Source organism: Macaca mulatta, chromosome 1 (genome assembly GCF_049350105.2).
Source record: "Macaca mulatta isolate MMU2019108-1 chromosome 1, T2T-MMU8v2.0, whole genome shotgun sequence".
Lineage (NCBI taxonomy): Eukaryota > Metazoa > Chordata > Mammalia > Primates > Cercopithecidae > Macaca > Macaca mulatta.
In genome coordinates, this window is record NC_133406.1 from 73,970,747 (window position 1) to 73,995,365 (window position 24,619).

General features: G+C 34.5%; 1 protein-coding gene across 2 annotated transcripts in view; it reads right to left on the minus strand.

The window, feature by feature from the left end:
- USH2A (usherin) overlaps positions 1-24,619 on the minus strand; it is a 797,990-nt gene that overhangs the window by 614,945 nt on the left and 158,426 nt on the right. For both annotated transcript variants that reach the window (XM_015116260.3, XM_015116269.3), the window contains 2 exons: positions 8,171-8,366; positions 3,815-4,456 (listed from right to left, as the gene is read on the minus strand). In XM_015116260.3, coding sequence (XP_014971746.3) covers positions 3,815-4,456; positions 8,171-8,366 — 838 coding nt within the window. The remainder of the gene's footprint in view (positions 1-3,814; positions 4,457-8,170; positions 8,367-24,619) is intronic.

Here is a 24,619-nt window from a genome sequence, read left to right on the forward strand (position 1 = left end):
ACCTTTCTGGAAACTAAACACTGATATAAAAGTGCAAATAAATAGTCTATTTGGTAACCTCCATAGTATCTTAAACTCTTAGCAACAAAGAAACATAATTGAGTATTGCCAAGGATCCAAAAATAATCTCTATTTAAATTTATATCATATATTTACTTGTAAATTATTCTGTCAGTTTCCCCATCAAAATTTAAGCTCACTGAAAGTACTGTTTGCTACTACACATAAAATGTTCTCTGACTAAATTAAGAACTCAACGGTACTCAGAAGAAAATGATTTCTCAGTAAGAGAAATGTTTATCTATATGAAAATAACTGCACTGTTCAACAAAATATAGTAATCCAAATCTATAGCTTGATCATTCTAGCTTTTCATAACCAGGTCAATATCCTGGGTCAATAACTCAGCAAGGCCACTGATACATTATAGCATATCCTTGGAAGGAAGAGTGACTAGAATAGAAGTGATTCTATAAGGCAAAGCATGTAAGAAACAGTTGAAGATACCAAGAAGAGATTTTGTACATATATTTCCTCAGGACTCAAGAGGCCTTCATTAACTTTGGCTGATTTTTTTAAAATTGCTAATAATGAGATCTATCCAAAAAGTACAAAACTGATGGTCATTAAAAGCATCTGTTTGGAAGTAAACTAATGTTCTGCCAACCAATTTTGCAAGTGTAGGACATTCCTAGTATAGCCAAGGCTGTCTTCAAGGATCAATTTCTTTCTTATTCCTTATAATAGCAGAGGCCCCAAATTTTAATTAGACACCTGGATATTCAGATAGAGCATCTATCTGCCAGCCTCTTTTTCAGTGAGGTATGGACATACAAAGCAGTTCTGACCAATAGGATATGAGTAGAACTGATACAGGCTCCACTCAGGTACCAGCTTAAAGATAAAGCTGCTTACCCTCAGCTAGAAATAGACAGTTGGAAGAAAATATGGAAGTCCCCTGTTGAGAAGGACAGGGGAATGCCTTTAGAGAGTCAGTAAGCTGAAGAAATGGAGCTTCAAATATTTTTTCTCAGTCTGGTACATTTTATACTAAATATTTTACAATACCCTGTTGAAATTTTTCAGTAAATAAAAATATTTTCACCATGTTTAATGCTCCCTACCCTTAACTCATTGATTCCATTTATAGGTCCATATGGTCTTCAGAAGAAAGAAGCATAACTATGGAGTAATAACAATGAGATCTGTATTATTATTTCTTGAACATAAACCTCCCTTCAAGGTCATATAATAAATTGAACATGAAGACAATAGAAGCTTGAGCACATTTTCAAAAATGCATTATTTTCAAGTTTTCTATAGGTTTGAGTTAAACCACCTCTTAAAACACTGATGCTTCATGTCAACTTTGTTGTTCACTGAGTGATGGAGAATTGTAGGCAGTATGTTGAATAGTAAAACTAGTCAGAGGATGCCAACTAACATTGAAAAGGAGGATTATACTGCATTCCATGTCGGGAAAGGAGAATGAACCAAAGCATCAGGTAGATTGAAATCAGCTCTGCATGCGACATGTGTAGCTCCAGTGAAGTGGCTGCAGTGTCTGAAGAAGATAGGAGTATCAGGGAGCAAAGCTGGGTGTCTAGACTATGACCAGAAGATATAAACTCATAAAGATTTGCCCAGATTGGACTCAAATGATAAGCAAAATAAAACCCATTTTAGGTAACCCTACAGGAGAATGATATAACTAAATAAGTGCTTTAGGGGAATTATTCTGCCAATACTATATAGGGTAGATAGGAAAGAGCCATAGGTTTGGGTGGGAGAAAGTGGCTTAGAGTTGGGAACAAAGAGATCACCACAATGAGAGCCACAAAGATGAAGGAAAGAGCAATGAAGTCAGTATTTTTTCATCCTAGGAAGGGCACAAATGAGACAGAATTATGCATGATGTAGATATATTATCCATGGCTATTTCTGCATGATATACAAAACAACCAGAAAACGTTTTCTAACTATTTTAGTTCATCATTTAGATATCTGGTAGGTGTACAAAGTACTGAGATGATGGGTTGGGTCTTTCATTGAAAGGACCAAAAGGAGCAAATGTTTGTTATTATGATTTCAGAGTTTATCTAAAATCAGAAAAAATTGTTTAAAACGTGTGACTTGTATTGTATATACAATTAAAGTTAGAATGGAGCAGTAAATTTTAACAATTGATAATTACTCAAAAGGATATAACATTTGATCTATTAGCTTTTTTTGGTTTACGTAGAAAGAAGGATGTATAAATCATGGTTATTTGACTGTGCAGGAGACAGAGTACCTACCTTGTTTCCAAAATTAAAGATATTGATACACAGTGAAAGAGAAAAAAACATCATCTTAGGATACCAAAAAGTTAATTGCAAATTTGGAAGGATTAACCTGAAGGTAAAAAGAGTGAATGTGTTGTATCTGTCATTTAGGCTGTCTGCCCAGGTCTCCATAATCTTCCTGTTTTCTGGGATACTTACCACCTTGCTCCTACCTGATGAAAAGGTCCCTAAAAGCCATGCTCATTTTATAAGTATGTGACACCCCTGGCCACAGTGAATTGGCTCAGAGGTAACCAACCAAACAAAAGTGAGTCAATTCCAATTTTCCTCTAGAAATTTTAACTAAGAAGTAGCTAATAAATCTCTCTATTGTAGCTGGTGGTAGAATTATAAACAATTTCAGGGGACATAGGGTGGCCATGTACCCATATAGACAAAGAGAGAGGTAAAGTCCCCTTCTGCAAAAGGCAGACAGAGAGAGAGAGAGAGAGAGAGACGAATGAATATGTATCAATGGAAGCATTCTAATTCCTGAGTCCTGACTGTAGTGGTCCTTCTTAGGTTTTTATAGAATATCTAGTTATAATATAGTCTCCATTTACGTTTAAACCAGTTCAAGTTGTTTTCTAATACTTACATGTCAAAAAGAATGAACACTTCATCAATTCCTTCCTGTCTCTTTGATCTTACTTGTCACACTGACCAATGCCAAAGGAAAAACGTGGCCCAGTTCTCCTAGGCCTGGTTCTTTGCTATGTAAACATAACTTTTGTTCTACTCCTTCTCTGGCTAGCAAATCACACTTTTGAGTTTGTATCATGCTCATTTTTTATAGACCCATATAACTCAGAGCTAATATTGGCTGACAGAACAACAATTAGCACAGCTGTTAAACAACTGATAAATACTTATATTTATCATGATATCATAATGAGTATTTTAGTTAAAATCTTAAATGCAAGGAGAGCCATAGATGGGGTCTATCCCTCTTTCAATTGGGAAAGAGATGGAAAGATAAGTTTGTAGCCTATTTTATTAATTTGATGACATGTAGAAACAATTCTAAGTATTTCTATACAAAGCTAGAACATATAGCCTCTTCAGTAAAAACATTTAGCCAGCTTTATTCGAGATTTAGTCCATCATTTGAATATTTGGCATTATATGGACATTCAACTCAAATTTTCCTTTCTCTGGAAAATAAAATTGACTCTTCTTAACCTAATTTTTTAAAAAACTGTTAAAAGGAGATTTACTTCAAGTGAAGAAATTAAGTCTCAATTATGAAATAGATCTGATTGGCTGAGTTTTATCTGAAGTATCCTCCCAAAATAGTAACATAAATAAGCCTGATAATTTTGAACAAGTTAAATGGTTGTATCTGTGTTGGATAATGATCTAAATACAACAATGATTTTGGAAATAAAATTTGTAGAAGCCACAATCCAGAAACAGGGATAAGTCACCTGTTACGAGTTAACAAAAGGAATGTCATTGTGCACTGAAAACGTAACACATTTCTTTCTTACCTGGTTGACACTGATTACACCTTCTTCCTTGACGATTAGGCACACATAGGCACTGGCCACTGATTGGGTCACAAATGGTCCCAGGTAATGTCCCCAAGGAGTCACACTCACACATCTGGCAGCCTTGAAAATTGTCAATGGTCAAATTGTACCTGTGAGGCTCACACTGATTACAGCGAAGACCTGTTACCCCTAATTTGCAAGGACATTGTCCTGTTGATTTGTCACACAACAGAGAGCCATTTATTGTCCCAGCCTTATCACAGTTGCAAGGCAGGCAGAGGAAAGAATTATTTTGCCGTAAGTAGAAGTGTCCCTCCAAACATTTATTGCACTGTCTCCCTTCAACATTGGGCTTACAGATGCACTGCCCTGTCTTAGCATTACAGACAGTCCCAGGGAGGGATCCAGCTGTGTCACAGTCACAGGCCTTACAATTGGTGACATCTAACCCATAAAAGTTTTCTCTGCAGGTGTCACACTGAAGTCCTTTAGCTTCTTTTTTGCACTCACACTGCCCAGACAGAGGATTGCAGAATTTGTTCACTGAGCCATGGAGGTTACACTGGCAGGGCTCACATCCATCATCATTAATGCTTCGGAGAAATTTAAATCCAAAATTGCAACGATCACACCTAAGCCCTAAAGATAAAATATATTTAAAAGGTGAGGATGGAAAAATGATTTCATTCAAGATAGATGAGGCACAAACAATGCTACTGCAGACAATACGGACACAAAATATGGAGTGTTTTCTCACAAGTAGTGCCATAGAGGGCTAATCATACTCTCAAAATATAATGGCAATATTTAATTTAGCTTTAATATACAACTGTTTGCAATGAACTTCATAAATGTTTAATTATTACTTAATGCAAAGAAAATGCTTAATGCAAATGTTGTTTCTGTTACATATGCTGTAGCTCTTTTTCTCTTTAACAAATCTTAAAAACTACTTTAACAAATGTGTTCATTTAAAATTATAGTAGAATTACATAGGACAAATTAGTTGTTTTCCTAAAGATAAGAAATCTCTAAAGATGTTTAATAAAATGTTAACCTGAGTACAAAGTTTCAGCTAGACAGAATGAATAAGTTCTGGACCTCTATTGTGCAGCATGGTGACTATACTTAGTAATAATGTATTGTATACTTGAAAATTGCTAAGAGATTAGATCTTAAATGTTCTCACCCCAAAAACATGATGAGTACATGAGGTGATGGATATGTTAATTAGCTGGAATTAATCATTTTATGATGTGTACATATATCAAAACATCATGTTGTCTGCCATAAATATATGCAATTTTTATTTAATTACACCTTAGTGAAGCTGGGAAAAAAAGAAAAAAAAAAGTAAGCTGATAACTATTTTTGCGAAAACAGCATATACACTTATTTCTGAATCCAGACATTTAAGTAATTAATATAAATAAAACTTATCCAGGGCAATTCTTAGTTTAATCCTTTTGTATGCTCCTCTATTTTATCATTTTCAATTAATATAAATTATGCTCTCCTTGGCTCATAAAGCAATCACATTGCTTGTCATCTTGTATGACTCAGAACATACCTCTTTAAACACTAAGTAAATTCTGTTTTTTTATATTACTTCTATTTAAAGTAGTACACATATACATTTTACAAATAAAGAAAAATGTTTTATCACCTATACTTAAATCTCTGACAAGTAAGGTTATTCTAAAAAAAGGATATTACAAGGCGAAGAAATAAAAAAATTAGAATAGTAAATGTTTAGATGCAAAATATTTCCTTTAGATAGTCTCCAAATATCCATGAATTTAAATAACTGACTGCATGGGTTGAATCAACTGAAACATTTACTTCCAGCTATAATTGCAATTTAAAAATTAGTCTTAAAATAAGAGTCAAAAACACACTCAGGAACTCATATGTAGAAAAACATTTCCTAAACTGGAAGGAAATGCATAATATATATGAATATATATGGATAAAAATGCAAGAACTCCAATGGAAGGCAAGTTCTTTAACAGTGATGAATGACTCACCTAAGGCATATCATTTAATTTCAATAAGGAAAATAAAAAAGGACCACTATTGCTGCAAATTTTAAAAATAACTGTATTGTTAACAAGAATTATGACTCATTTTGAACTATTAAAATTGGTCTACATGGATTCATATCATATCAGTTTTAAAAATATGCGCAGTGCTTATTTGAATATGCCATACATATTCCTGACAGGTAATCTATTCCTAACGATACTCAGGAAGGCCTACAGGGCATCACATTCGGTGTTAACAAGTACAGGCGAGTTAGCACACTTGGCATTTAATTCACATTCTTCTCCCTTTTTATTCTAGATGAATGACCTACTTTAATAAAATTATTGGTGCTAATGTATTTTACTGGTGATAGAATCATTAGTAAGATTTAACAGTTTTGTTAACTCTAACAGTTTGCTTTCTGAAGCGTATACAACATACACTTGTATTTTCTGGGTTTCTTTTTTTTCATATTAACAAGGTGAAATTGAATAAAGTTACTTGCTCATCCCATTAGGAAAGTAAATATATATGCATATCAAGTTTTTGTTTTTATAAAAAGTGCCACATTTGCAGAAATAACACCAGAAAGAATAATTATTTATAATACTGAAGTAATTTAGAATTTAGTCTTCACAAAATATATATTTCTTTTTCCTGCAGAAAACCATCTGGATCAATCAACAAAACAGGCACATAGTAGGGATAGCATAACACATTCTAAATTAATTTTGATTTTTGCCTTCCTCAAGCTCTGGAATCTAACCATCACATGAAAGATTCCGTTGATACAAAGAAGTAATCATTTCACTGTCTTTAAAGGCCTTGCTTTAACTTCTGTTTTCACATCTTGAGTTTAAAATATATCTCACATTAAAGAACAAAGGATGCCATACAAATTGAATTCAAGGTCTTAGAATTCCTTCAGCATCATATATAGCACATACAAATACGTACTTCTCTTTACACGTTAGTTATTCTTTCTTTCTAAAAAATTAGTTTTTGTATGCTTGAGATGCATAAAACCAAATTACATTACAGATTTTCATGTAATGTTTCTTTAAACCAGAGAAATCTCATGTAATGCCATTAAACACACCTACATTCTCTTTATTAAATTGAAACATTTGTCTAGCTGAATTGTGTAGCATGATGTATACTTACATAAATAAAAGATAAAGAATTAGATTTAGAGGTATATTACAGAAATGAAAATAGTATTCAGAATGATATGTACATATGCTTGTGTACATGTAAGCATTTGTGTGTGTGTGTGTGTGTGTGTGTGTGTGTGTGTGTGTGTGTGTGTGTGAAAGAGAGAGAGAGAGAGAGAGTGATCACTGCCAGGCATATTTTTATTATTGTAAGGTTCAGGTCAGTGTTAGACAAACCATGGATGACTTGGTGTCTTGAATGACAATAGAAAGGCAAAGGTCTTTTTTGAACTTCCTATACGAACCAAGACATATTCAGTTACAATACAGGGCTCACTTCATCAGGAAACTTTCCTCTCATAATATTCTCATATATCAAAATTTCAAAGTGCATTATGTACATAGTGCATTTTGGGCACATGATAAATTTTGTCCTTATGTGGCAGTGGTTCCCCTCAAAAATGTTGGATGTAATAAATTGCTATAATCAAATCTAATTTCTGAAAAATACCTGTGGGAGTAACAAACAAAAAAGCACGTCTTGTATAAAAAAATGATAAATAACAGCGAAGGTAGCTGTTTATTATAATCAACTTGGTGCTGAATTACAAAATTAAAATTATGTAGCCCTTTATAAGTAACCCGAGCAATATACATGATCTGTAGAATTATGTTGACTTATTTTGCATTTCATAGGAACAGTTCAAAGAAATATAATAGAAAAAAATGGAAAGATTTATCACAAAGGACCCTGTAGCACAGAATATTTTGAAAAAATCCATTTATTTTGGTCTATTAAGAAAACTAGCATGAAAATGATTTGCTTAGAACTCATTAAGTGTAAAACATTTTGAAAAAGTGCTAATTTTCTAAAAGAAACATCTATGCAGTAAGCAAATTATATCTTTCTATGACTTATTAGTATGGGACCATGTGAACTAATGCATCTACAGAATAAAGAAACTTCTAAAGGGTTGATTAAACTAAGCTTCAAGCTGCAGTTTGATAGAATTATTAATTTAATCATTTTAAACAGTTAATTTCATCCAAAATTTTTTTTCCAGCCTTCCTTGAGCAAAGAAATTTGCTTTACTCTTCAGTTAAGAAATCAAATAGAGAATTTTATTCCAGATGGTAATAGAGATGTGACTGTAAACTTTTGTGTTACACATACCAATAACGTTTGCTTTGCACTTGCATTGGCCTGAATTTTGGTGACAGGTAATATCTCCATCCACTGTCCCAGAGGTATTGCAGTTACAAGGACTGCAGCCATCAGGATCCAACTCTTGTAGATTGTAGAATCCATTCTGGCACTGATTGCACTGTCTGCCAGACACATGTCTCTTACAATTACACTGGCCTCCAATCTAGAGAAGATACAACATTTTGTAGAATGATGAACGTATCTATTTTTAGATAATTTGCTCATTAGGTACAAGACAGGGAGGGAGGGAGAAGAAAACTAAATGTTCAACAGACAAGAAGGTAATAAGATATTTTTCCTCTTGACACACAACATGGGAGGCTTCAGCAGGGGGAATATATAGAACTGAATGAAAATAAAATCCATAGAAGTTAGTTGTATAAGAATAAAAGGGAAATGGGGAATTAACCATTAAATACTATATATAGAAATCAAAATATAAATATGTAGAGACTGAAAATAGAAAACAGTCAGCAGTTAATTTAGTCTTTAGGACACTATTTCTCTCTCTCTCTTTTTTTTTTTTTTTTTTGTTACCAGGCTGGAGTGCAGTGGCGCAATCTTGTCTCACTACAACCTCTGCCTCCTGGGTTCAAGCGATTCTCCTGCCTCAGCCTTCCGAATAGCTGGGACTACAGGCGCCTGTCATCACGCTCAGCTAATTTTTGTAATTTTAGTAGAGGCGGGATTTCGCCAGGATGGTCTCGATCTCTTGCCCTCGTGATCTGCCCACCTCAACCTCCCAAAGTGCTGGGATTACAGGCGTGAATCACCGCACCCAGCCCACCTCTCTGTTTGATTCCTCTTGTTTACTGTCTGATTGATTTAAACTTGTTTTGTAAATGCTAGGTATTTAAATTAAGGGAGAATCTTTCTATAATGATATCATTCCATAAGCAATGTAACAATATTTAATGTTATTTGTTAATAGAATTATTTATGCCTATTGATATTGACCCTAATACATGTTTTCTTACCCAACTCCCCTTTTTGGACTATTCAGCATATGTATGATTCATTTCACCACATTAAATATATTTAGCTGATTTATATTGTGGTAAGAAATTCCAAAAATGTTTCTTGTTTTAAAGCATTTTCAAGCAAAATAACAGCTAAAATACTGTGCCATTTTACTCTTCAAGCATCTGATTTGAGAAGAATGAAAATACATAAAATATAGTGTTCATCCACTTTACGCATAGATAATACTAGGTTGATTAAAGAAAGATGAGAACTAAACTCTTCGTAAGCAGACATATGTATATAAAATGTCAAATAAATATGAGAAATTTAATAACTTAGGACTCTAACACAGCAATGTGGGTACAGACTTCAAATCTCTTTTATAGTTCCTGACATTTTCCCCCCTGACTTTCTTTCACTTGGATTGAATCCAGCTCTTCACATTTGGAGGCAGAGTTACCACAGAGGGAAGTAACCTACTTGTGAAAAGATATTATTTGATTTCTATTTAATTTCGAGGATATTTAAAAATATCCAGGTTGGGATTCAGTTACAAGAAGGACTTAGAAATTAAATAATTTTTAAAGACCTATCACTGCCTCAATTTTCCTCGTCCAAGAAATAGAGACTCACTGGAAGCTTTATTTAAGGATAAATTAAGACAATTGATATGAAAATATCTAAGACTAAAAGATAAATGGTTATATGCAAACCAAATGTAGTTGTAGATAATAATGAACCTCAGTATCAAAGATGCATATAGGTTTAGAAAGATGAATAAGAACGATGAATTGCCTTCTTGTGCCTGACTGTTTCTTGGTCTTATTCACATCTAGTCCAAAGGATACAAAATCATTACTCAAGACAGAGATTTGATTCAGCCTACAAAACTAAATGGCATTTATTGGTGGATATGTGTAACATACAGGCACATCATGAAAATCCAATAGGCCTGTCAGTACATACTTGTAACACTTCAAGTACATCAACCCATTACTCAGGCCTGAGTATTTGCTGGTACTTTATAGGTATCAGTCCTGTTCTCCAAACGGATGGTAAACACCTTAAGGCATTGGACATACATTATGTTTCCCTCAAATAATAATCTTAAACATTACCCACATGTAAACAATATGTTTTCAAATAGCAAGGAAGCGTGCAAAAGGTAAAGAGAAATAAAAGTGCAAAAACTTTTTCTTTTATATGTTTTGTTATATTCTTTTTTTTTTTTTTTTTTTTGAGACGGCTTAATTCTTGTTGCCCAGGCTGGAGTACAATGGCGCAATCTCGGCTCACTGCAACCTCCGCCTCCCAAGTTCAAGAGATTCTCCTGTTTCAGCCTCCCCAGTAGCTGGGCCACCATGCATGGCTAATTTTTTGTCTTTTTATTAGAGACACTGTTTCACCATGTTGGTCAGGCTGGTCTTGAACTCCTGTCCTTAGATGATCTGCCCGCCTTGGCCTCCCAAATATTTGGGATTACAGGCATGAGCCACGGCTTCTGGTCTTGTTGTATTCTTATTTACATGTAATGCATGTATCAGCTGAAGCGTCCTTACCTTTTGAAATCTAGATAAGGCTGCCTATGACCCTAATTCCATTCCTGAACGACAGAAGTGCTCCTTAAGTTTATAAGAATTCTACACATATTGATCATTTCATAGTCGCCCTGACCCTACACTTCTGCTTCTTCCATTTTGAAGTCTTTCTGGCTCCTACCAGCACTGCCCTGTGTCACCCAGAGGTGAAACTCAGCTAATGCCTCAATTTCAAGAACTCTTGTTCAAAACAAACGAAGAAACAAAATGTAGTTGTTAACCTTTATTAAAGGTTTGGGGTAAAAGAGGAATTAAATCATTACTTTGCAATTCATAATATCCCTTTAGTTTCCCCTATAGCTAGAGATTTTCATCGGCACTCCAATTATCTACCATCTCTGTGGCTTCTCTCTTCTTCCTCCTTTCTCTGCCATAAAGCATATCCACTTTTTTCTGTACACCTGACTTTGCATGGTCACTTTCTCACATACATCCCAAAAGTGTATATTATTGCCTTGATTCTTATGAAAACCTAAGTCTTATCCAGATATTTTTGTCAATAAAAACAATTCTTTCTATATGAACAACTCTGTCACAAATTAATAAAATAACAAGTTTACTCCCATTTCATTAATCTAAGTTTCTGTTACACATGTAGACCATAATTTCTGTAAATTAACTATATCTTAAAATATAGTTTAAAACTAAAGTAAGGCATTATTACTTTTAAAAATGTTAACGTTAGTCAGTTTCCCAAAATTCAACTGAAAATACCAAGTTTACTTCTGTAGATTCTATACCTGTAGATTCTCCCTTTTTAATGTGAGAAAATACAAATCTACTCATACTCTAAAACCAATTCCTGTCCACCAAGAAGTAGAAAGAGAGAAAGGCATTCCTCTTTCTTTTAAAAATATACTTCCAAATCATAAGACACTCTTTGGTACGATCCTTCCACGACAACTCTAGATTGACCTATTGGTTTTCTTTGGCCAAATACTAGCACATATAATGCTTGCAACTATGATTCAAACAGACATTTAAAAATGCCTGCAAAAGCACACCAGCATGGCACATGTATACATATATAACAAACCTGCACGTTCTGCACATGTACCCTAGAACATAAAGTATAAATAAATAAATAAATAAATAAACAAATAAATAAATGCCTGCAAATTTAGAGTTCATTCTCTCTTGCTGGGCTTGGAACTCTGAGATCACCTTGTGAACAAGCTCATGCTATCCTGCTAGAATATTAGAGGTTGTATGGCAGAAAACTGAGGTGCCCCAGCTAATAATTGCTCCCACTGCCCCAGTGAACAGCCAGCTTGTCAACCACCACATATGTGAGTGAGGTCTTCCTATCTAACCGCTACTTGACCAGCTAGCTAATCACAGACAAATGAGAGAGCCCAGAAGAGGTTGGACAAGTTAGTGCACGCCAGCACTGAGCCAAACCATAGAATCCTAAAGAAATAAGCAATTTGTATTGTGTTTAGCCACTAACTTAAGCAGCAAAAGTTAATAGATACAGTATCATTGACCAGAACTTAAACCACATTTCTACACCTAGCTGCCAAGGAGGCTGAGAAATGTAGATTGTTCTCTATGATCATGTGATCAACGACTATTGAGCTTTCTTTTACTAGCATGGAAGGAAAGACAGATAAAGCAGTACAATTACTATCTCTGATAACAAACAAATACCTATTCACAGTTCAAGTCATGGAGATTCTCCTGCTCTTTACAGCTTAAAATGCAATTTGGTCTTAGAAATTTCGGTCTTGCCTGAATCACAGTTTTGGGCTTTAACATGCTTTCAGCCACAAGAGCAGAGGAAAGAAATGATCATCCCCATGAGATGCAGTTAGATACTCAGAAATAGCTTTCATTAGCCTGGCTTGGGTCTTCTCTTCTTTTGCTAATTTCGTAAAGTAGAAGATATTTCTTTGAAGTCTTCATCCTTTCCTACCATAGGCATTTAGTGCTATTAATATACTACTAAGTCCTGCCGTATTGGGCATCTCACAATTTTCTTATACTGTGTTTTCATTTTCATTCTGTTCAGAATACTTTTTAATTCCTCTTTGGGTTTCCTCTTTGAATCTTGGGTTATTTAGAATTGTGTGAGTTAGTTTCCAAATATTTAGAGCAATTCCAGGTTATTTTGTTATTGTTTTCTAATTTAATTTAACTGCAGCCAGATAATGTATTTTATATGACTTGAATTCTTTTAAATCTTTTGAGGTTTGTGTTATGGTTCAGAATTTGATCTATTTTGGTAGATATTTTGTGTAGGCCTGAAAAGTAGGTGCAGTTTGCTGCTCTGTTGGGTTGAATGTTCCATAACTGGCCATTAGGTCAAGTTGGTTGACAGTATTGTTCTAATCTATGGATTTACTGATTTCCTGTCAGTTTGTTCTACTAATTATTGTGAGAAGGGTATTGAAATTTTTGCCCACAAATGTGGATTTTATTTTCTCTTTCAGTTACATGAGTTTTTTCTCTGTGCATTCTGAAGCTCTGTTGTTGGTACAGAAATATTAAGAACTGTTATATCCTATTGATAAAATGACTCCTTTCACAAAATGAAATTACCTTCTTCATCCTGGCCAATATTTTATCTTGGACAAAATTTCTAAAAATTCATGTTTTCTCATATTAATAAAGTCACCCTAGATTTCTTATGATTAGTACTCACAGGATTTATCTTTTCCAACATTTGCTTTTAACCTATTTGTGTCTTATACTTAAATATATTTTCTGCAAGCAACATATAGTTAAGTTGTACTTTTTCCTTTTTTAACCAATCTTCCAGTCTCTGACTTTTAAATGGACTATTTAGAACATGTAAATTTAGCATTATTATTGATATGATTAGGTTTAAATCTATTATCTTGATATTTTCTTTCTATTTGTCCCATCTGTTTGGGATTTCTTTTTTCTTCTTCTTTTTTTTTTTTTCTTTTTTTTTTTTTTTGCCTGTTTTGTGTTATTTTATATTTCTTTATGATTCAAATTATCTCCATGTTGGTTTATTAGCTATAACTCTTTGTTTTATGATTTTAGTGGTTTCTATTCTACATCTTTATCACAACCTAGCTTTAAGTGACATACTACTTCAAATAGAGTATAAAGATCTTACAATAGTATACAATTGTCCCTTGAACAACACGAGTTATCACTGCATGAGTATACTTGTAAAAGAATTTTCTTCCACCTCTGCCAGCCCTGAGGCAACAAGACCAATCTCTCCTCTTCCTCTTATTCCTCCTCCTCATCTTACTCAAAGTGAAGATGAAGAGGACAAAGATCTTTATGATCCAGTTTCACCTAACAAATAGTAAATACATTTTCCCTTTCTTATGATTTTCCTAAAGATTCTTTTTTCTCTAGATTACTTTATTGTAAGAATACAGTAAATAATATATACACAATAAATGTTAATTGACTGTTCATGTTATCAGTAAGGTTTTTGGTCAACGGTAGGCCATTAGTAGTTAAGGTTTTGGAGAGTCAAAGTTAAACATGAATTTTTGACTTGGCAGGAAATCAGTACCCCTAACTCCCATGTCATTCAAGGGTCAAGGGTACTTCCTTTTCCCCCTCCTAATTATGGTGTTATTACTGCCAGACATTTTACTTATACATGTTATAAAAGCTTTACTATATTATTATTATTTTTAAAAACTGTCAACTGTATTTAAAGAAAATTAAATCATTAGAAAAATACCCTCCATATTTGCTAATGCAGTTGCCATTTTGGGTGTTCTTTGTTTCTTTGTGCAGATCCGTATTTCCATATGATACCATTTTATTTCCAACTGAAGGAATTCTTTTTAATGTTTCTTATAGTATAGGTTTGTGTGTGATGAACTCTTTCATTATATGTATTGCAAATAGTTTTTATTTGACCTTCATCTTAGATCTCTTTCCTAGATATAGAATCATAAGTGCACTATTTGTTTTCTTTCATGGTTATAAGAATGTTGCCCCACTGTCTTCTTCTTTGCATTATTTTGGATAGGAAATCTGTTGTAATTCTTACTGTTTTATCTATGTATTTAACATGTCTTTTTCCTCTGGCTGCTTTAGTATTTTATTTTATCATTAAAAATTTATCACTAGCTTTGAGCAATTCAATTATAATACGCCTTTTGTGATTTCCTTCATGTTACTTCTTTTTTAGTTTTCTTGAGATTCATGGGTGTGTGGCTTTATGGTTTTCAGTCCTTACTGTACTTGGAATTTTTCAGCCATAAATTCTTTGAATATTTTTTATGTTCCCAGCTCCACTCCCCCATTCCTGTAGGGACTCAAATTACACATACACCAAGCCTCTAAAAGTTGTCTCACAGCTCACAAATGCTGTTTTCATTTTTACAAATGCTCTTTCAACTCTGTTTCATTTTGGATAGGTTTATATTACTATGACTTCAAGTTCACTAACTTTTTAAATATAACATAAATGTTTTATGTTTAATGTATAACCAATTATATCCAGTGTATTTTTATTCCATACACTGTAGGTTTTTCTCTGGGATTTTGATCTGTAGGGTTATTTAGTACCTTCCATATTTTTATGTAACTTTTAAACTATGTAAAGTTATAATATCTGTTTCAATATACTGGCCTGATAATTCTAACGCCTCTCACAATTCTGGATCAGTTTTGACTGATGTATTTGCATCCTCATTATGAGTTGTACTTTCCTGTTTCTTTGCATGCCTGATAATCTTTGATTTGGTGTCAGAGACTGAATTTTTTCTTGTTGGGTACTACGTATTTTAGTGCTTTTACAAATATATTTGAGTTTTGTTCTCGGATGCAGTTAAATTACTTGGAAACAATTCCTTTTGAGTCTTGCTCTTAAGATTTATTAGGTGGTATTGAAGTAGTTATCAGCCTAGGGCTATTCTCCACTATTGAAGCTAGACCCTTTTGTGTACACTTATCAAAAGCCCCGTGAATCATACATTTTCTCTCCAGTTCAGCTGGTGGAAACAGGCACATTTCCCAGCATTACATGAGTGTCAACTATTGTTACTTTTAGTAATTGAAAGTTGTGCTTTCTGCAGCCTCATACATGCAGTGATCAGTACTCAAGTGAATTCTTAAGGAAGATGCTCTGTAGATATATGGAATTATCTCTGTGTTCCTCTCTCTCCTCTCTGCAAACTAACTACTTTGAATTCCTGAAACACTTGGCTATATCTCTTCAATTTGGAGAAGAACCCTCTGAGCTCCATCTGGGTTTTCTCTCCCTAAGTCATGGACTGGAAATACTCTGAAAGCGGCAATCTGGGTCAATTGTAAGATTCACATAATTTATTTCCTATTTCTCAGCAAACATTGTCCTTGTTGCCTGATGTCCAACATCTAGCAAACAATTATTTAATACATTTTGTCCTTATTTTTATCATTTCAAGTGGGAGGATAAATTCTATCACTCTGTTCAGTTAGAAGTAAAGTCGCAAAAAGACATTTGGACATGACAAAACAACTATAAACTCAATTTAAGAGGAAACTAGTTAACAACACTCAGAGAGAATTTTCAGGAGCCGCATCATAGACAGAGTTCCATTCGGAAACATTTATTCAGCTGTTTAACGTAGCTCCGAGCTCTAAACCCAAATAACATAGAGCTCCAAAGAAGTTTGGCAGTGATACCTATGCTTACTATACCACGAAAATGGAAAACCACGGATCAAAAACCTCATGCCATCTTTCAACTGTTCCTGTTAAGCAGCCAAAATTGGAATCCTGAACCTTCAATCCCCTCATCAGCACTACACTTTCTCACAGACAACTCCAAAACATAGCAGAATTTGGATGGAGATTAGCAGAGGTGCAATGCACACTGTAATGTTTAGAAGCTTAAGAAATAGCATTATAAACAGGAGTAAAATTTGGAAATATACTGGTTGCTGTGCATGTGGTTGGGAGCAAAGGAAGGAAAGCAAAAGATGTGTTTTAATGTAGTAACTACTCAAATAATTTAAATCTATAGTCTGTTGCTTTATAACTGTCAATTGAAATGGAAGATTTCATGTCAGTCTGGGTTACCACTATAAGATGTTGCTGCCAAATACAGTAAATTAAATTATAATCAAGCTGATCTGTAGGTATATATCCTATTGTGATAAGAGAGCTAGTGCCCAGGAAGACGGAACTAAAGGATAAGTATATTGTACATACTCTGCTTTCTGATAAAGGATCCAACTTGTTAGAAAGGGTGTATTCAAAGATTAATAAAATTAAGACATGATTTACCCATGAGGAATACTAGGGCAGAATAAGTAAAAATTATAATAAATTTATTTTCTTGCTTAAGAAAAAGGATACAGGTGTTAACTAAGAATGCCCATTGTTAGAAAAATATGCATCTAAATACATTTACTAAAATATAAAATTTTGGGAAAATTTAGATTAAGCACATGTCTTTTCCTCTTTTTCTCACTACTTCAAAATGACAGCAATTTAAAAAACTAAAACCCCTAATTTTAATGAGACCAGCAGAGAAAACAACATGGGAGAAAGATATTTTTGAAAAATTTTAAAGACGAAAAATGAAATGAAGAAATATAAATAAATATTGGCAACGTTCTTGACTAATCAGAGAAACTGCAGTATGAGTGCAGGCTGATTTGGATTCCGAAAGCAAGAGGATTGATTTAGAAAACAGTTAATAGTAAGAGATGAAAACAATTACCAATTTTTGATAAAGTTCAGATCAAGCATGTGCCTTTTCCTCTTTTTGTTGATACTTCAGTAACAAAATAGGAATTTTTTAAAATATAACCTATAATTTTAATGAGGCCAGCAGAGAAAACAATAGGGAAGACATATATTTTACAAAAATTTTGAAGACAGAAAATGAAATTAAGAAATAGAAATAAATATTGACAACATTCTTGAATAATCAGAGAAGTTTCAGCTTGAGTGCTGGCTGAATTGGATTCCTAAAACAAGAAAACCGATTTTTTTCCTACAGAATCTTTGAGAGCCTTAAGATTTGAAGATAATGAAACATTGAAAGAAGTAAAAGGATACACACAGGTCTAAAGTTAAAACAATGGTTCTCAACTGAGGATGGTTTTGTCCCCAGGGGAACTTTCTAGTAGTCAAGGTCGGGGTGGGGGGGCGGGGAGGGGAGTTCTATTGGCATGTAGTTTACTGGCATGCAGCCAGAGATTCTGCTATAAATCCTGCCATGCACATATCCATCCCTCACAACAAATTACCCAGCCCAAAATAGCCATAGTGCCAAGGCTGAGAATCATGAATTAGAGTTATTCTACATAGAAACTATTTAGATTTTCAGGTCCCCTTTCAACCCCACTCAGCCAGCCAAACTAATCCTACTCCATAGTGACATCAGTCTTATTGTCAAGAATAACTGAAATTAACCAACTCCATAATGTTGGAACATCAACAATTTGTTATTGGGAGAGGTACAAGGTAGACATGAAAGGATTAAGTGAAAGTCTGTAGAAACCGCCTCTCCCCTTTACCACCACAATTCCCCTTCTACAGGGTTTATGGAAATCCGGAAAGCTGGGAGCCAGAGTTATTTTCCATAAAGAGAAAACTGGCAGAAAAAAACTACAAAGATAAGAACTCTAGAACTAATATTTGAGCTTTTAACCACTGCAAAGAAAAGCTGTATTGCTGCTCATAAACATGAGGAATGGCCATTTTGGAAAAATTTTACCATTTCTCCACAGAATAAAGCAGATGGCAAAATTCATCAAACATATATGGAAAATATACAACATGAATGACAGAAACAAAAATAAAGGACGAGGACGAAAAACAATAATCCAGATGAGGAACCAAACAATGCAGGGAATAGAGGTAGAAGAAATCATCAACTAATAACAATTTAATAAAATGCCTCTGTTATCCTCAGAAGATAAAAGTTGCATTCATTAAAAAATATAGAAACAACAACAAAGCCTAAAGGAATAAACAATCGGTGAAAGAATTCTTAAATATTAAAACTATAGAGCCAGGCATAGTGGCATGTGCTTGTAGTCCCAGCTACTCAGGAGGCTAAGGTAGAAGTATTGTTAGAGCCCAGGAGTTTGAGTCCAGCCTAGACAATATACCAAGATTCTGTATCCGGAAAAAAAAAAAAAAAAGCTGGAAAAAAATCTCAACTAAAAGATTAGAAGAGAAAGGTAAGAATATACTTCAGAAAGTCCAATATTAATAATGAGGTGATTATTATTTTATGTCTAGTAGATGCTCAGCAAAAGTTATTTTGAGTAATTGTAACTTTGATGTTTTTCTAGCATTCCTTAGCTTACAACAACAATAATATCAACAACCTTTTGAACACTTACAATATTGCAGGCAGATTGCTACAATATTTTATACATATTTTCCTATTTGTGAATAAATTACCCTGTGAGGTATTATACTTCCTGTAGACAAACTAACAGACGTCTCTAATATAAAAGGGAAAGTAAGTGACTTAACCTGAAGTAAAATTGAGGGTTAGTTGAGGAGTGTCTCCTCAACTAAATGGTATAAATTCCTGAAACATTAGGATTATGTGCCGTAATTACTGGCCACAGTATTAACTATGGTCTGAACAATCTAAATCTACCTAAGTCTTCACTTATTTATCAATAAAATGAGCATAATAATATCTACCTCATAGGTCTGTTGTCAGGATTAACTGAAATTATTAATGTAAAAATATTTAGCATCATCTCTGGAACATAGTAAGTGCTTGGTAAAGATGAGGCAGAAGTATTACTCTGCATATTTCACACTGGTATAGAAAAATAGTGGGCAGGAAAATTCATCAAATGATTGATAGTCAAACTTCTTTCAATCCTTCTAAAGTACTTGATGGATGTGGGGCAGTACTTGCAGAGTGAAAGGGCCAATTATTTGCAGCTTGCCCAAAGATCCCGTAGGCTTGGGACATTCCTACTCTCTCTTCTGCTCACTTCAGCTATGCAGCCCCTTTTCTTAATACATCAGGGGTGCTCCCACCTTATGGTGTTTGCATAGGCTGCTCCCTCTGCCTGGGTCTCTTCCTCCAGATTTCCACATGACTAACTCCCTTATCTCCTTCAGGTCTCAAGTGAAATGCCACCTTTTCATTTAAAAGTCCCTTGGCTGCATTTCCAAAATTGCAATTCCCTTCCTTAATTTGGCACTCTCAAAGCCTTTTACTTTGTCTAGTTTTCTCCTATAGCACTTAACTTAGTAAATAAGTTTACTTATTTTTATACTTATTGATTGTTCTTTCTCTTCCGACCCCCCAAATCACTTTACAATGTAAGCTCCAAAGTGGTAGGAATTTTCATCATTTTATTATTTGTGAAAATACATGAATCTTCATTTTACAGAAGAATTTAAACCTTAGAAAGATAATTACTTATTAAAGGTGGTGCAGTTACTGATAAGGTTTGGCTGTGTCCCCACCCGAACCTCATCTTGAATTCCTAAGTGTTGTGGGGGGTGCCCAGTGGGAAATAACTGAATCACGGGGGCAGGTCTTTCCTGTGCTGTTCTCGTGACAGTGAATAAGTCTCACAAGATCTGATGGTTTTAAAAACAAGAGTTTCCCTTCACAAGCTCTCTCTTTGCCTGCCGCTATCCATATAAGATGTGACTTGTTCCTCCTTGCCTTCTTCCATGATTGTGAGGCCTCCCCAGCCATATGGAACTGTAAGTCCACTAAACCCTTTTTATTTTTTACCCAGTCTCGGGCATGTCTTTATCAGCAGTGTGAAAATGGACTAATACAGTTACTAAGTGGTCCAACTCTGAAATCCATGTTCATAACCCCTATGTTAAATTAACTCTGCTTATCATAAGCTACAAATATAATAATAGCAACAGGAACAGTGCTAGACTCAGTGAAGTTTAAGGCATGGCCTATACCTGTAAAGAGTTGAAAGCACAGTGGAAGAATCAGCCAAGCAGTCCAATTGTTATTTTGTGAATTTCTTTGCTAGCACTGATGTTCACTAATGTTTGCTTCATATTGTCTTGTAATCACACCCAGGACGTCATCATTTTGGACTATGCAGCAAAAGTCTGCTGGCCCAGGCTCTGGAGAAATGGTGGATATGGACAGTCAATTGGGTGACAAATCTCACAATGAATTTGGTAGGAAGGTTACTGACAACAGGAAAGAGTACAATCCTGCAATAATTACTCTAGTCAGTTTTCTTTACATTAGGAGATGAAATTCTATGAGGGTGAATTCAAGGCATCAAATAATTCATATATGATTTCTTGCACATGTGTGAAAATAATTATTTTGTGCTTAAAGGAAATATGAAGCATGATTTCAATATTGATAAATTATATAAACAGTTTTTATTAGTGGTTCTCTATATAATGGTTGCCATATTTTAGGTAATTTGAAGCAACACTTTTAAAACAGTAGCTATATAAATACATGTCTTTATATGCACTCATCTGTCTGGTGGGAGAGAAGAACTAATGTTCTATAGATTATATATTCTCTCAAAACTCACTAAAACCCAATGAGGTAATGTTGATATTGCTAAACAAAGTAAAAATTGAGAAAGCAAACTGAAGAATGTAGGAACAGGAAGTCTGTCCCGGAAATTGAGTGGCAGTTCAAGTGTTTCATTTGAGCAGAAAATAAATATAAATGAGGGCAAAAAGAAATCATTTCATCAATGCATACATTTTTCCGAAAATTCTTTTCTTTCCTAGAGAACATCATAGACTTCTCTTTTATAAAAGTCTCTAACTCCTCTTCTTACTTTCTGGAAAATTTATTCTTTCACATTGTTTTATACATCCACAAGGTATGCACCCTGTGAGTTTTAAAAGGTCATACTACACTCACAATACCTCCCAGTTTCTACCACTTTTTCTTTCAGAATTGCCATCACTAACCAGCTATTGTATACTGAATGATATCTGCCAGTCTGTCCCTCTCCCCAATCTGTTTAATAAACTGCTATCAAATTAATTTTCATTCATTCCAATTCATTTTCTTTTCTTTTTTTTTTTTTTTTTAAGAGACAGGATCTCACTCTATTGCCTAGGCTGGAGTGCAGTGGCAGAAACATAGCTTACCATAACCTCAAACTCTTGGCCTCAAGCAGTCCTCTTGCCTCAGCCTCCCAGAGTGCTAGGATTACAGGCATGAGCCACTGTGCCTTACCTCATCTACTCTAATTCCGATGATAATACTCCTACGGTAAGATGGTGAGAATGAAACACCTGGGTACACAAAAGAGGATGAATTTTCTGTAAGTAAAATTAAAATAACAAAATTCAATTAAAGTTGTTTTGCTTTAATTATTACCAAGTACTAGCAATTCTAAACAAAGTTTGTGATACAATACTCTTCCCCACTGAGGTAGATTGCTTCCACTGCCTCCCACCTACTTGGTACACCTCTGTGTCACTCCTGTGCTCAGAAATATTCAATAGCTTCCTCTTGCCTAACTAGTGAAGTCCAAATACCATGAGGTGGTTTCCACACGTCTCTCCAGTCTCACATACCATTACTAACCCTACCTCAGTGATAACCCCAGAGTTTCTATAGGAAGGACATGGTGGCCAAAAATATTGCTCAGGGATTTATCTTACAGTTGCGTTTGCACATCAAACATCCCGCCCTTACTTAGAATATAGAGCAATTTTGCATGGCTTTATGAAGGAAGGGAGTGGATGTGGGGGACTTGATGCTTGCCAAGCAAATTTTATACTCTACTGTCTATACAGTGGCATATTTTCTGCCAATAACAATAGTCTTACTTCTTTCTTGATATTCATGGCTTTTTGTTTTTTCACTTTGTCCTACATTAACTTCTGTTACAATTTTGAATAGAAGTTATAAGAGCAAACTTCCTTGCTTTGTTCCTGATGTAGTGGTAAAATATTTAACATTTATTGTTAACATAATATAAGTTGTAGGGTTTTTGCAGATGCCCTTTTCAGTTTGAGGAAGTCTCTTCTATTTCTGGTGGGCAAAGGGTATTTGTCATGAAAGTGTTTTGACTTTTTTTTTTTCAAGTTTTTTTATCTATTGAGATGATTACATGGGAATTGTTTTGTATGCTGCTTATGTGGCGTACTACATTAATTGATTTTCAGATGTTAAACTAACTTTGCATTCCTGGGAGAAATCCAATCAGCCATGATGCATTACCCTATTATATATTGCAGGATTCCATTTGCTAATGTGCTGTTAAGGTATTTTATATCTATGTTTATATGGAATATTCTAATGGGCTTTTCTTTTAGTGTTTTGTTAGGTTATGGGATTAAAGTTAGGTAGCCCTCAAAAATGAGCTGAGAAATACATGCCCCTCCTTGGTTTTCTGAAAGAGTTTTTGTAGAACTAATGTTATTTATTCCTTTATGTTAGTGGCGAATTCACCAGTGAAGCCATCTGGGACTGAGATTTTCCTTGTTGAAAGGTTTCTGGATATGAATTAAATGTCTTTAATATATGTGGGGATATTTCTATTTTTGTTGTTAGTTCTGTGTTAATTTGTTCATTTCATTCAGGACATCAGATTTATTAGCAGAGTTGTTCATAAAATTGTATTTTTTAATGTTTATAAAATGTACAATGACACTGATGCCTCTTTTTAAAATTTCTGATGTTGCTAGTTTGTGTTTTTGATGTTGGTAATTTGTGTTTTCTGCTCAACTTTATTAACCTTCTCAAAGGACAAACTACTGAGTTTGTTCATTTTCACCATTTTTTGTCCAATTTCTATTTGATTAATACGCATTCATGTTTTATTAATTGTTTCTTTTCTTCTACTAATTTTTCATTGTTCTTTTTTTCTTTCTCATCGTCAGTCTTCTGGGTAAGAAAACAGCTTCACTCTAATGTCCTGCCTGCTACTTGTTGACCCGCACATTTTCCTATTCATCCCTGCTCATTTTTAGTTCCTTTCTTCCCAGATTCATAAGAGACTTAAACTCCCAGAAAAATGCTGGGGCTAGGGTAGGTAGAGTAAAAGTTATGCTTATGTAATTGAATATTGTAATGAGTAGGCAAAAAGTGAAGGAAGGATAGACATTGATGGGCAAAATAGATTGAGAAAGAGGGAGAAATAGAAACCATAACCTACAAAGACAAACAACAAAAGAGCTTGGGCTTTCAGTTTTTTTTTTCATGTATTTCATATGTTCAGCTTAAATTAGGCAGTAAAAGTCAAAAGAGACTCCAGGGGAATCAAGATCAATGGTTATGTGGCCACAGAACTCTTGGATCTCTCTAAATCCCAGGATAAAAGCTGACAGAACTAAATAGCAACATAACAACAGCAAGGCCATTAAAAATGTTTATAACAAAACTAGGTGACCAGCTGTGCCCAGAAGCCTCCCAAAAAAAGAAGGTAGGCACACACCACCAACAGTCACAAAACCTGCATGGCATTAGCCCCTGTGTAGGAGGAGAAAGCAGATGATAGTAAAGGGGTGTTGGACTTTTGAAAGACCTGAATATGGGAGAACCCAAAGTTCAGTGAGCCAGTTTGAAAATGGGCAACTGAAAATAGGAGAGGTTCTGCTGATCCAAAAGCCAGTGACTGCAAGAGTTCTGCAGTGGGAACTGAAGAGCTGAGGGCAATCTAGCTTCCATGGACTCTCAAAACTCACTGACCAGGGCACACTTCCACGGCAAGGCCCCACGCTGAGGAGAAATCATTGAGAGTGGATGGGTAAGGGTGGTTAAAATAGGATATACTTAAAGATAAAAATACTGAAGTTAGGATGGGTTTCTCACTGACAATGAAAAAAAAAAAAAAAAACCTCACATAGTTCATTTAAACATAGTAATAATAAATAATACATTTCAAGGTTAAATTCAATTGAACACTTCCTGAGTGTTTCTGTTATTCACTCTAATACATATCTGGATACGCACAGTGCCTGGCATATA